This window comes from Miscanthus floridulus, chromosome 8 (assembly GCF_019320115.1).
Source record: "Miscanthus floridulus cultivar M001 chromosome 8, ASM1932011v1, whole genome shotgun sequence".
Lineage (NCBI taxonomy): Eukaryota > Viridiplantae > Streptophyta > Magnoliopsida > Poales > Poaceae > Miscanthus > Miscanthus floridulus.
This window is the reverse complement of record NC_089587.1, coordinates 44,027,448-44,042,368: the sequence shown is the minus strand read 5'-3', so window position 1 is coordinate 44,042,368 and position 14,921 is coordinate 44,027,448. Positions and strand designations below refer to the sequence as shown.

Below are 14,921 nucleotides of genomic sequence, written 5' to 3'. Positions count from 1 at the left end.
AAGAATCAAACTATAGAGGAGACACACGATTTTAACGTAGAAAACCCCTCCGATGTGAAGGGAAAAAACCACGGGCACCAGCCAGCAACAATCTCACTATCTCAAGAGTTTTGGGTTACACGCCTATGGCGGCTTACAAGAGAATCAAGTCTCCACGAAACCCTAGCAAGGGTGTATATACCGTACCGTACCGCGGGGGGCTCCGCCCCCCGCACCCCCCGAGCACAGGGGCGAGACCTGATGGGCCAGGCTTCAGACTCCGCTACGCTCCGGCCCAAGCCTCCGGCGACAGGCCTCCGCTTCGCTCCGTCAGAAGCCTGGCCTATATCCTGGAGTGAATTTGGAACAACTCCAACAGAGATGACTCTCAGCAAAAATGTAGTAGGATTCCAATTCCTGAGGATTTGGTCCCTATAGAAGCCTTTGGTTTGTAGGAATAGAGCATAGGGAAACTAAAGGGAAAATTCCTTTGCCTCTGATTCCATAGGAAAAGCGTAGGAAAAAAGAATCCACTCATACCTTATGGAAAGTTTCCTGTCCACGAGGAACGAGGACAAGCAAAGGATTAATGGCTGCAATGGGTGATTACCTAGGTTGAACAAAGAAATAACATGAGTTTGTCCTAAAGATTCCTTTAGAATTCCTTAGTTTTTTCTGTACCCACCCAAACACATAATCCTACATAGTTCCTGTGTTTTCAATTCCTTAGGATTACATATGCATTCCTATATTATTTTTGTATTTTTCCTGTTCCACTGATTTCTCATTCCTGTGTTCCAAAGTGCCCTAAAGGTGACATTTTAGGACCGGACACGCTGACCAAGGAGGAGGAGGAAAGACTTTGCCCGCCGGCGTGGAAGCCGCGACCGCTCTCGCCGGCGGCCTAGCGCCGCTAGCCTCGCCCTCGTTGGAGGCCTCGCGCCAGTGCCATAGCTGTCAAGGGAGTCTCATAGATCCAGCACGGTGTCCACGCCCACCACGCCGTGCTGTGCACTGTCCTCACCGACGAAGGAGAAGAGGAGGGAGGGCGTCGACGAAGAAGACGAGGGAGAGGTCGTCGGAGAAGAAGAGGGCAGGCGCACCACCTCTTTGCCCGGTGACCACGCCTACCTGAAGTCACACCGCCTTGGCCTCCTTCGTCGTGCATGCATGGCACCAGATCTTGGTGGTGTGGTAGGAGAGCACCTGACCTTGCGCTTGCCGGTGCCTCTGTCTCGACTCTGCCGGTGCCTCTGTCTCGACTCCGGCAAGGATGCAACTGTGACTCTCTAAGAGCAAGTATAATAGCAGGCTGTAAGTCGACTAAATGCTAAGGTGGAGGAGAGAGATGAGAAGCGGGCTGTAAGCTTACAGCTGGCTTACACACAAGAACCAAGAAAGTCTGTGAGAGAGACAAGTGGGCCATGTATTAACTGTAAAGAGCCAACTACTATATGAGTGGGCTGAGAGAAAACTGCAAGGAACCTTACAGCCAGCAAGCCGGTTGTATTATTAACCTTGCTCTAAGGTGGATGGAGAGGATGAGGTGGGTAGGAAGGAGCTAATGAATTGAATGGCGCTTTGGCGTAGGAGTAGTAGGTAACAAAGCTAGTGGATGGTGCAGTAGTGAGCCCATAGTGTAGAACTTCACTTTTTATAGGACACCGTTCAAGGGAGTACTCCCTCCGTCCCAAATTAATTGTTGTTTTGGATTTTTGTGCTGTAAGTTTGACTAGATTTATAAAAAAAAACGTGCAACATTTATATCTCCAAATAAATTTATTATAAAAATAGATTCAATGATCTATCTAATAATATTAATTATATACCATAAGTATTAATATTTTTATAAAAAATTAGTCAGTTATTTCTTAGGAAGCGAGAACGACAGTTATTTTGAGACAGATGGAGTATGTGTACCTTGTTTATCTCCTCACAGCAGGTTGCTGTTGAAATAAATAAATCCATATTTGTTGTCAAATAAAAGAAAAATATATAACGGAGCACCTCTGCACCTGGTGGCCGGTGGGGTCGGCACAGATTTGGATCCTCCCATCAGCAAACAGGATAAAGGTAGTAGCAAATTGTAAGTGCAATCAAGCTCTAAGTGGGTTTTAGTGATGTTGACCATATAATTAAAGGACTAATGGCTTTAACAAGTGTTTGACAACATATCTTTAATCGTGGATGCAAAGAAACAAAGGAGGAGACCCCCCAACTTGAATGGATGGCTTGCCACGGCTCCAAGAGCTAGTTTAATTCATTTTATATTTTGAAATTGAGTCCTAGGACAAGCCATACTATCAAGGGGGATACTAATGGTGTGCTGGGGGGAACCAAATGCTCAAAACACTATCTACATCTCAAATAATCTTAGCCATAAAAGGCCAGCCGAGCTGAATTCTTATCTGCTCTAGCTTGCGCGGAACCTCTGCTTCCTGACGCGGAGGCTCTGGGGTCTGACAGACCCGATCGTTTTGTGGGTGACGTGGGTGGTATTTATACCATACCCCTTCACCCCAACGGTAATCTTCTTCCTCATTCACTCAGACTCACAAAAGAAGCTCTCTCTCTCTCTCTCTCTCTCTCTCTCTCTCTCTCTCTCTCTCTCTCTCTCAAAGCTCAGTGCTCCCAACTCCCTTGCTCAAATCTTTGTGATTCCTTAAGGGATTTGGCTCTCTAGAGAGTGTGAGAAAGATCGAGAAGATCCTTCTCCTCCGTTCTTGTGCACTTGGTGAAGCCCTAGCCGCTTGTTGTGTTCGTTACTCTTGGAGCCTGGTTCCTAGACGGCTAGTGGTCATCAGGTAGCTTTCAATCCACTGTGGTTGAACACAGGGAAGTTTGTATTACCCTTTGTGACTTAGTGGAACCCTCTAACCTATTGCCTTGGTGATAGGTTGGAGAAGAGGAGCAAGTTGAAAGAGACTCCATAGCCTTTGTGGCTAACCTCAACAACGTGGATGTAGACAAGACTTTGTGGCGAGTTGAACCATGGGATAAATCCTTGTGTTCACTGTGATTGCTGTTGTTGTTGCTATTACTTGTGATTTGGATTGATTTTTAGGGTTGGCATCCGATCTACGAATTCCTCATCTTCTAGGTGCAACCGGCTGTTTGGATAGCTCAACATACTCCCCAGAAAGGCTGGTATTACATTCAATCTATTTTTATTCGTTAAATTCTGCAGTAGATTGATTTCATACTCTGATCCCTGGAGGTTCCACGCTCAGTCCCAGAACCTCTGCGCCTCGAAACCTCCACGTTCAAACTCGGAGGTTCTGCGTTCTGACTATTTTCATAAGTTGATTAAATTTTAGAAAATGGTCTATTCACCCCCTCTCTAGGCCACTTGCTAGATCCTTTCAATTGGTATTAGAGCAAGGTTTCCTCGTGATAGCACTTAACCGTGTAAGGAAATGGCAAGTCCTAGAGAAAGGGTATCAGAGAAAGATGGAGAGGACCGCTTTGAGGATGTTCCTAGTGAAGAGGAACCCGAAGCTCCTGAGGATGATGCCATAGCAACGCTTGAGCGACTTCCAAAGCTCAAGCTTGGTGCTAAGGGATCCTCCAAGGGAGACAAGCAAAGGGACAAGAACAAGAACAAGGAGGAGAAGAAATGCAAAGCAAGAAGAAAGGTGCAATCAAGTCCTCAACCAAGCAGCGAGTCGGAGAATGGAGATGATGATGATGAGTACTATGCTCAAAGGCTACCAAAGAGGACACTCAAGTCTAACACCAAGAGATCATATTCGAGTGTATCCTTTAATTATGATTCTATAAATTTGCCTACTAACACTCACATCATCATACCCGTGGGCAAGTTACCCCAATTTGATGGGACTAACTTTGCCAAGTGGAAGCATATGATGAAGGCTTATCTTATTGGATTCCATCCGGAGATGGGGAATATTATGTGTGTAGGTTTTGAAGATCCCATTGATCCCAAAAATCCCACACCAAGAGAGATTCGCATGATACATCATAATGCTCAAGCTACTAGTGCTCTTCTAAGTGCATTAAGCCCGGAAGAGTACAACAAAGTGATTGGTTTGGAGATTGCTAAGGAGATTTGGGACACCCTTCACCTTGCACATGGAGTTAGTAAGGTAAAGAAGTCCAAGATTGATCTATTGATGGCTCAACTCAATAGGTTTGTTATCAAGGATGGAGAAGGCCCTCAAGAGATGTTTGATAGATTGATGGTGATAGTTGGCAAGATTAGAGGCTTGGGTGGGGATGACTTGGATGATCATCATGTTGTAAAAGTGATGTTGGAAGCATTTGCACCAAGAAACCCAACTCTTGTGACATTGATTAGAGAGAAGAAGAGGTTTAAAGAGTTCACCCCTAGTGACATCCTAGGAAGAATATTCACTCATGAGCCCATGGAGATGGAGATACAACAAAGGAAGAAGTTTGGAGAGCTAGAAGCAAAGATGGAGAACTTGAAGGTCAAAGAGGTAGCTCTCAAGGCAAACAAATCAAACAAGGCCTTCACCTCAAGCAAGCCACCAAGACCGAGATCAAGCAAGGTTGAGACGGTTGATTCATCAAGTGACTGTGATGATGAAGATGATGAAGTGTCTTCCGGTGAGATTGGTGATGTTGCTTTGTTCATGAGAAAATACAAGAAAGGGTTGAAAAGAGAAGGGTACAAGTTTGTGAAGAGGAGATTTCCCAACAAGCAAAAGAGGACAAGAAAGACAAGAAGAAGAAGCACTACAAGAAAGATGACAAGACCCAACACAAGAAGAAGAACTATTCGGGTCAAGCTCATATTGGTCATGAATGGGATTCAAACGATGATATCTCAAGTGAAGAAGAAACAAAGAAAGTTGCAACCATTGCTATCAAGAAGCATTCTTCTTCATCAAAGCTCTTCACCAACTTGACCGATGATGAGGAGAGATCTACACTCTTTTGTCTCATGGGCAAAGGAGAAAAGATAAAACCAAAATCCAAGCCTAAACCCTCTCCACCATCTAGTGATGAATCCGACATAGACTCTAGTGATGAATCTAGTAATGATGAAGTAAACAACTTGGTAAGTAAAATAGATAAAAAAAATCTAAGAACTTCATAGCCAAGGTGGTAGATGAATTAGAGAGAACTCAAGCTACTCTTGCCAAATAAGAGAAACTCTATGTTACTTGCAAGAAAGCTCTTGCATCGGAAAGAAGTGAGGTTGAAACTTTACATTTGGAAATTGACCAAGCGGAAAGTGTCATAGCTACCCTAAAGGATGACCTAAATACTCTTCAAGAAAAGAACAATGCTACGAAGGCAAGTGAGATCTTTAATGCATCTAGTAGCAAGGGTTGTGATAGATGCTACAATGTTGATTTAAAAGCTTGTGCTACTAACCTTGCTAATATGGAAGCTATAAAGAAGGAAATTGCAAGACTCAACAATATCATAGCTAGTTGGTGCATGGATGATGCAAGCAAGAAGCCCAAGTTCATTCAAGGAAGACATCCTTTTATCAAGGATGGTCTCGGCCACAAGAAGGGTGGCAAGACCGGTGAAAGGAAGATGGTGAATGGAGTGTCTTGCATCAGGTTTGAGAAAAAGGAGACCATTGGAGAGGTACAACTAGTGCAGACCGTGGAGGCTCCATGCAGAAACACGGAGGTTCTGTGCCCTAGAGGCTCCGTGCCAAAACATGGAGGTTCCAGGGTTTGGCAGAACAGTGGCATCAATAGAACCAAGGCACCATCTCAACCAAGACAACAAGTTCCTAAAACATCTAACACTCGTCTGTAGGTCAAGGAGAACCCAATCATACCAAAGAGGAACAAGTATGCTTACAAGCCCAAGGCCCATGCACCCCATGAGAGCATGTCCTCTAGCTATGTGTTGAGACTAGGGATGAAAACGGTATGGATATTTTCTGACCGTATTCGAAACCGAATCCGTTTAGAGGGGTTGAGATCTGTCCATATCCGAGCCTGGATATCCAACATCCAATACCGTATCCGTATCCGAATACTCAAATCGCATATTTATGATGTTGATATCCAATCGTATCCTATCCGACATAGTTGACACTATCCGTATTCGAATCCAAATCCGGACAGAAATATGAAAACAAATATAATATTGGTGATATCCGTCCGTATCCGATCCATTTTCATCCCTAGTTGAGACGCAACAACCTAGGTAAAGTTGTTGCCATGTATGTTGGAAATGAGTCCAACATATATGTGAAAAGATCTCTATGGGTTCCTAAGATTCTAGTGGCTAACACTCAAGGCCCCAATGCTAATTGGAGACCTAAAAGAAGGAACTAAACTTGTTTTGCAGGCATACTCCTCCGGTGGATCAAGTTGGGTGCTTGATAGTGGATGTACAAATTATATGACCGGAGAGAAGAGTATGTTCTCATCTTATGCCCAAATGGAAGGTCCAAGTGAAAACATAGTATTTGGGGATAATTCAAAAGGAGAAGTGCTTGGTGTCGGTAAAATCTCTATAACTCAAGATCATTCAATTTCCAATGTTTTACATGTTGATTCGTTAAGTTATAATTTATTGTCTATATCACAATTATGTGAGATGGGCTATGATTGTCACTTTATGGATAAGGATGTGACCACCATTAGAAGGGAGGATTCCTCTATTGCTTTTATGGGTCGCTTGAAGGGCAAGCTTTACATAGTTGACTTTAACAAAAGTAAAGCAACACTTGAGACTTGTTTAGTGGCAAAATCTAGTATGGGTTGGTTATGGCATCATCGACTAGCTCATGTTGGGATGAGAAACTTAGCCAAACTTCTAAAGGAGGAACACATCCTTGGACTAACGAATGTTCAATTTGAGAAAGATAGGATATGTAAAGCATGCCAAGCCGGAAAGCAAGTAGGCGTACCACACCCACCAAAGAGCATCGTCACTACCTCAAGCCCATTGGAGCTCATCCACATGGATCTCTTTGGACTGGTTGCCTATGTTAGCATTGGCAGTAACAAATATGGTCTTGTTATTGTTGATGATTATTCTTGCTTCATGTGGGTGTTCTTTGTGTATGATAAGAGTGAAGTGCAAGGGAAGGTGAAGACCTTCGTTAGAAGAGCACAAAGGGAGTTCGGGCTACCTATCAAGAAGGTGCAAAGTGACAATGGCACCGAATTCCGCAACACCAACGTTGAAGAGTTTCTTGATGAGGAGGGCATCAAGCATGAATTCTCGACTCCATATACCCCTCAACAAAATGGCGTGGTTGAGAGCAAGAATCGCACTCCCATTGACATGGCAAGAACAATGCTTGATGAGTACAAGACTCCGGACAACTATTGGGCCAAAGCAATCAACACCGCTTATCATGCTATCAACTACCTCTATCTTCACAAGTACTACAAGAAGACTTCATATGAGCTCATAACCGGTAACAAACCCAAGGTGTGTCATACTTTAGAGTATTTGGGTGCAAATGCTTCATTCTTAACAAGAAGTCCAGAAGCTCTAAATTTGTACCTAAGATTGATGAAGGCTTTCTTCTTGGTTATGGTCCAAATGAGCACGCCTATCGGGTTTTCAATCTTTCTACCGAAAGAAATGAAATCACAGTAGACATGACGTTTGATGAATCAAATGGCTCTCAAGTGGAGCAAGTTGATCTAGTTGTTGTAGGAAAAGAAGAGCCACCTTGTGAAGCAATCAAGCATATGGCCACAGGTCATGTGAGACCAGTTGAAGCTACTGAAGAAGAAGATCCTCCACTCCAAGATTCAACACCACTCTAAGGGCCAACTGTTGTTCTAGGTCCTATGAACATGCATGACGCAGAGGCTCTGAGGCCTAGAGGTTTCGCGCCAGGACATGGAGGGTCCAGAGTCTGGGACAACAATCAGCAAGAGGATGAACATATTCAAGATGATGAGCCTCAAGCTGATGAAGATGATGACAACCAACCCCTACATCAACCTTCAGGCAGACCATCTCACCCAAGAGTCCATCAAAGTGTACAACGGGGCCATCCCATTGACAACATCCTTGGGAGCATAAGAAAGGGGGTAACAACTCGATCTCGTCTAGCAAATTTTTACCAATTTTACTCGTTTGTTTCCTCCTTAGAACCACTTAAGGTAGATGAAGCTCTTAAGGATCTAGATTGGGTGATAGCTATGGAAGAAGAGTTGAACAACTTCGAGAGAAATCAAGTATGGAAGTTGGTAGAAAGACCCAAGACTAATGTGATTGGCATCAAGTGGGTCTTCTGAAATAAGCAAGATGAACATGGTGTGGTGACAAGGAATAAGGCAAGATTGGTTGCTCAAGGGTTCACTCAAATTGAAGGGCTAGACTTCAAAGAGACATTTGCACCGGTGGTAAGACTTGAAGCAATTCGGATGCTTCTAGCCTCTACTGTCCATCATGATTTCAAGCTATATCAAATGGATGTGAAGAGTGCTTTCCTCAATGGTCCACTCTCCGAGCTAGTCTATGTGGAGCAACCACCGGGATTTGAAGATCCTAAGCATCCTCATCATGTCTACAAACTCCATAATGTGCTCTATGGGCTTAAGCAAGCACCAAGAGCATGGTATGAATGCCTTAAGGATTTCTTGCTCAAGCAAGGCTTTGAAATAGGCAAAGCCAACACTGCTCTCTTCACAAGAAAGATTAAGAATGATATATTTGTGTGCCAAATATATATCGATGACATAATATTTGGTAGTACAAATTAAACTTTTTATGAAGAATTTAATATGATTATGACAAAGAGGTTTGAGATGTCTATGATGGGTGAATTAATGTTCTTCCTCGGGTTTCAAGTCAACCAATTGAAGGAAGGGACATTCATATGCCAAACTAAGTACACAAGGGATATACTCAAGAAGTTTGACATGGCAAATGCCAAACCCATCAAGACACCTACATCAACAAATGGGCACTTAAGCTTGGATAAAGATGGGAAAGCTATTGACCAAAAGGTATATCATTCTATGATCGGCACCCTACTTTACTTATGTGCATCTAGGCCGGATATTATACTTAGTGTGTGCATGTGTGCTTATCGACAAAAGATGCTCGACAGTCCTCCGAGTGGTATCCCATGAATGTAGATTTGTCGGTAGAGGTGCACGTGATAGGAACTAGATGGTGACACAAGGCGCAGAGACAGTGATTTAGACAGGTTCGGGGTGTTTAATCAACGTAATACCCTATGTCCTGTGTCTTTGGTGTATTGTATTAAGATGTAGTCCAGCGACTAGGGGACCCCTGCCTCTCTTTATATACTCTGGAGGGGTAGGGTTACAAGGAAAGTAGCCTATTTTGTACAATACAATATCTTATAGTGCACGTCGACCAGTGCAGTGCATGCCTTGATCTTATGGGCTAGGCCACCTCTGATGGTGTGGCCCATGTCTTGTCTTATGGATACCAGGGGCCATACTCCCACAGCTAGTCCCCGAGTCTGATAGTAGGTGACATGGTCACATGGTGCCAGGACCAAAAAGTAGAAGAAAGGCAGAAGACCGGCCGAGCGGGCAACCAATCCACGGGCGGAGCCCCGAATCGAAAAGCGCACATTCACCGCAAGGTGAAGTGTGCTCACTTAGTCCACAAACCTGTTGGAATATGAAGAATGAATCTTGTAGTAGGGTCAAAGAAAAAGAAGTCTGAAAGCTTGTCGACGTCGTCTGACATGCGCGTATCAAGACCCCAGATATGCTGCCCAAGATCAGCACCCTGATCCGAATAGCATGGAGCAGCTTGATAGCACACCGACGAGATGTAGCAAGATCCGACCACCAAGGGAGTCCTCGGCATAGCTGATGATGTCCGAGCACCGAGGAGTCCCCGGCGTAGCTGGCGATGTCCGAGCACCGAGGAGTTCCTAGCATAGCTGGCGATGTCTGAGCATCGAGGAGTCCCCAACGTAGTTGGCGATGTCTGAGTACCAAGGAGTCCCTGGCATAGTTAGCAATGTCCGAGCACCGAGGAGTCCTCGGCGTAGCTTGCGATGTGCGAGCACCAAGGAGTTCCTTGCGTAGCTAGCGATGTCCGAGCACCGAGGAGTCCTTGGCGTAGCTAGCGATGTCCGAACACCGAGGAGTCCCCGACGTAGCTTGCGGTGTCTGAGCATCAAGGAGTCCCCGGCGTAGCTGGCGACGTCCGAGCACCGATGAGTTCTCGGCATAGCTGGCGACGTCCGAGCACCAAGGAGTCCTCGGTGTAGCTGGCAATGTCCGAGTGCCGAGGAGTCCCCGATGTAGCTGGCGATGTCCGAGCATCGAGGAGTCCCCGACGTAGCTGGCGATGTCCGAGCACCGAGGAGTTCCCGTCATAGCTGGCGATGTCCGAGCACCGAGGAGTCCCCGGTGTAGCTGGCGATGTCCGAGCACTGAGGAGTCCCCGGCGTAGCTGGCGATGTCCGAGCATCGAGGAGTCCCCGGCATAGCTAGCGATGTTCGAGCACCGAGGAGTTCTCGGAGTAGCTGGCGATGTCCGAGCACCGAGGAGTCCCTGACGTAGCTGGCGATGTCCGAGCACCAAGGAGTCCCCAGCATAGCTGGCGATGTCCAAGCACCGAGGAGTCCCCAACATAGCTGGCGATGTCCGCAAGGTGAAGTATGCCCACTTAGTCCTCAAGCATGAAGAATCCGAGTGCCGAGGAGTAATCAATGTTGCTGGCGATGTCCGAGCACAGAGGAGTCCTCGGCGTATCTGGCAATGTCTGAGCACCAAGGAGCCCCTGGTGTAGCTGGCGATGAAGCACAAGCGACGAACAGTCTGGTCAACTGGTCAGCGACAAAGTGAGCATTGAGTAGAAGCGATCGGTGAACAGTCCGATCAACTAGTCGGCGATGAAGTCCATGAACCTAGCAGTCCGACCAGTTGATCGGTGGAGAAGTCCAAGCACCAGGTGGTCCGATCACCTAGATGATGATCCTGCAATACGAATATGTAGAACGGGTAGTACATGATGTAAAAATATATGAACTCCGGAGAAAAATCAGCAATGGCGATGAAATAGCATATGTAGCTCGGCGATCAGTTGGTGTGAAGATTATTTATATTTAATATAAACCGTCCAACCAGTTAGTGTGTAGCTGAGTCTCTAGCCCTAGCTAGCCTGTTAACCATAACACGGAGCGTAGAGCCCGTGTGCGTGTAGGAAGAACAAAGCGTCTCTAAGGAGCCGCTGCTGACCACCCATAACGCAGAGGGCAGACGCTCGTGCACGTGTAGGGAGGAGCCAGAGACAGGGCCATCTCTGGGGACATCCGAGCGTCAACATGACTATTTGGGGGTTCAAAAAATCATTTGGAGAGCAAACATGGAGAAAACAGCTTGGAGAAATATTATGGCAATATACGGAGATTGGAGAATATTTAGAAGAATATTAAAGCGTGACTTAGCTTTAGGCAGAACGTCTAGTCGGCCTTAGTCAGATCAGATTCAGAGAGATCAATCACATAGGACTTGGGCGGCATCGAGGTCAGATCCTAAAGGTATTCATACGGCAACAAGCAATGGAAATCGTGCTTGCCTACTTAAGGTGTACGTATATGCATATATGCATACAAGCCTTAATTAGTTTTCATGCCTTTAATGTAGTACTCTTTCCTTCTTCATGGCTAGACATGCATGGTAGGTGCATCGAGACTGGATTCTTGGGAGCCGCCGATGGCATCGGCAAGTGATGTGTAGACGGCGGGGTCCTCTAACACCGGGTTGCCGCAGGACAACAGTGACGAGATCGACGATTGTATTGAGATCAAGATGTAGATGAATTCTACATGCTTGCGTGCATGCAAATGTAGATATATCAAAATCCGAATCGCGTGGCCCTTCATGAATGCATGCTGGATGTGTACGCCTCCTCCTGGGTGACGGCTTCGAAGTGTGTCACAACCAAGTCCGATCTATTAGGCTATCCTAGGCTACGGAGAAAGCAAAGGGCCGCCGCTAGACTCATCTTGCCATGACACCCCACTGCGAGTGGCGTCATGATGTTGCCTCGATCAGCCGAGTGACCACAAATGATGTAGATCTTGAGGTACGCCATCTGGTTCACCATGGATCAAGCGCACAGCCCCAACCTGGTGCGCCAACTATCAACAAAAGATGCTCAGCAGTCCTCCGAGGGGTATCCCACAAAGGTAGATTTGTGGGTGGAGGTGCACGTGATAGGAACTGGATGGTGACACAAGGCGCAGAGACAACGATTTAGACGAGTTTGGACCGTCTAATCGACGTAATACCCTACATCCTATGTCTTTGGTGTATTATATTAAGATGTAGTCCAACGACTAGGGGACCCCTGCCTCTCCTTATATACTCTGGAGGGGTAGGGTTACAAGGAAAGTAGCCTATTTGGTACTATACAATATCTTACGGTGCATGTCGACCAGTGCCGTCCACGCCTTGATCTTGTGGGTCGAGCCACCTCTTATGGTGCGGCCCATGTCTTATCTTGTGGATACCGGGGGCCATACCCCCACAGTGCTAGATTTCAAGCTAACCCGAAAGAGTGCCATCTTATGGCCATTAAGAGAATCTTGAGATATTTAGTACACACTCCTAACTTTGGCTTATGGTATCCTAAGGGCTCCAATTTCAATCTACTTGGGTATTTGGATTTCGATTATGCCGGTTGCAAAGTAGAAAGAAAAAGTACATCGTGGACATGTCAATTCCTTGGAAGGTCCCTAGTGTCTTGGAGCTCTAAGAAGCAAAATTCGGTAGCCCTTTCCATCACTAAAGCCGAGTATGTAGCCGCCGGTGCATGCTGTGCACAACTACTTTGGATGAAGCAAACCCTTAATAATTACGGATGTTGCTTTACCAAAATCTCACTTTTGTATGACAATGAAAGTGCCATAAAGCTTGCAAACAATCCCGTGAGCCACTCAAGAACTAAGCATATAGACATCCATCATCATTTCTTGAGAGACCATGAAATCAAAGAAGATATCGCAATTCACCTTGTGAGCACCAAAAAACAACTAGCCGATATCTTCACAAAGCCTCTCAATGAGTCAAGGTTCTATGCTTTGAGGAGTGAACTAAATATACTTGACTCTCGTAACATGGTTTGAAATCTTACATGCTTCTGTTATTTTCTATTTAAACTAGATAGGTTTGCAAAATATTCATAATTGTTTCAAAATGTTGGTTCTTATGTTCAATCTTGTCTCAAGTAGCTATTGTTATGAATTGTTGATCTGCTGGCTAGCTACAAGAGACAAGAAGTTCATGATCATAATGAAAACACTAAGAAATTACCTTGAAATACAAACCTAGTCTCAGCTCGGTGTTAGTTCATGGAGGCTCCATGTTTCCACGCGGAGGTTCCACGGCCCTGAGGCTCTGTGGCCTAGCGCGGAGGCTCCATGCCCTGATGATTCGGTTAAGGTTTGGGTAACAATCAAAATAGTTTTTCATCTTTCCCGTTTTACGCCTCCTAGTAACTCCCCTGAGTTACTGGGGCCTCATTCGAGCCACACCGCTTCCTTCTCTCTCGCACGCGCTCTCGCACTCGCTCTCGCCATCGCCGTCATCGCGTCATCTCTCGCACCGCTGTTGCACCATCGCTCAGCCTATCCTAGTTGTGCACGAGTGTGCCGTGGTGGTGCCCAAGGCCGAGACTCAGGGGGAGTCCATGGAGGAGGAAGAAGGAGCAGTCGTCATCAGCCAAAATCCTTGGCTCCCCGGCTACGCCCGCAGTAGAGGAGCAATCCTTGAGGCCATCTGTGATCATCATCGTCCTCCTCCCCTTCGATTTCTCGCATACAAGGTGAAACCCTAATTCCACCATTGATTCAATTTGGGTTATCTTTTCGATCTATTTCTTACGTAGACAGAGTTGTTTTAGTTATTTAGTGCTACATTTGATGGTACATTGTGCTATATTCAAGTTGATAGTTGAATCAAATTAAGGGCTCATCCACCAGAACTCAGAGGCTCTGGGCATCTACACGGAGGCTCCAGGTCAGAGCGCAAAGGCTCCACGATCTGGACAGACTAAGTGACTTGATTTGCTTCAAAACTCAACTCAAACCTACTATGATGTTGCTATTATGTTTAAGCATTATTTCTTATCCTCTCTGCGTGATCTTTTTGTTAGATGGAACGTGATCTAGGTCAAAGAAATGAGAAGAGGTCGAAGCGCTCTAATGATCCTGTCGACCACCAGATCAGAGGGATAGTTGTTCAAGAGCTTGCTGGTGGTGGTGAAGATGTTGGTCAAGGCAGGGGGCAGCTGGGCAGAGGTTGAGGCAGCCAAAAAGCTCAACCTAGAAGAGGCAGTGGCAGTGGTGCTGGTGCTGCTGGACATGGAGAAGGACCTGCTGATTATGGAGGAACAGAAGGGAAGATCATACCTGCAGTTGGTGCGCTAGACACACCCCCTCAGTTCTTAGAGTTTGATCAGTCCTGTATGGTTCAGCATCAGGGTGCCCCAGTGAGGAGAGAGCCAGTGATCTATGATCATGGAGTCCAAAGGCAGCACAGTAACTACCACAATTTGGGAGTGCAAGTCAAGAGAGCTAGGGCAGAAAATCCCTATGTGTGGCTGAATGATAGAGGGATAGACTACCGGTTTGGTCTCTATTTCAGTTTGACTTCTACAAGACTGTGATTCTTGCCAAAGAAAAGAAGATAGTGCAGATGAAGTATATTGACCGGGATCACATTGAGAGCATGAACACCCTAGATTCCAAGAGAGTGATAGATATAGTGACTGAGCATGGGCTGAAGGACATCATGGGTTTCCAATATGATTGGAATCGAGAGATCCTAGCTCAGTTTCATGCCACTTTCTTCCATAATGTGGCAAATGAGACCATTCATTGGATGATGGAAGGAGTTCACTACAAGGTAGATTTCACTACTTTTGCTCGTCTTCTAGGGTTTGGGAGTGGAGATAGATATGCAGACACCATTCCGATAGAGAATATCATGAAAGCTGAGGATATTGTATTTGCATATGA

General features: G+C 45.7%; 1 protein-coding gene across 1 annotated transcript; it reads left to right on the top strand.

The window, feature by feature from the left end:
* Positions 1–8,825: 8,825 nt before the first annotated feature.
* Positions 8,826–14,206, top strand: LOC136468963 (secreted RxLR effector protein 161-like). The gene is made up of 4 exons (XM_066467344.1): positions 8,826–8,986; positions 10,850–10,852; positions 12,434–12,830; positions 14,057–14,206. Exons 1-4 carry the CDS (start codon positions 8,826–8,828, stop codon positions 14,204–14,206), a joined length of 711 nt encoding a protein of 236 aa, XP_066323441.1.
* The last annotated feature ends 715 nt before the right edge of the window (positions 14,207–14,921 follow it).

Bases quoted from the DNA above. Each gene is read 5' to 3' on its own strand.
- LOC136468963 (XM_066467344.1), top strand. From the start codon at position 8,826: ATGGCAAATGCCAAACCCATCAAGACACCTACATCAACAAATGGGCAC. The intron at 12,831-14,056 runs GTGAGCCACTCA...TCTTTTTGTTAG, and splicing joins TAAAGCTTGCAAACAATCCC to ATGGAACGTGATCTAGGTCA.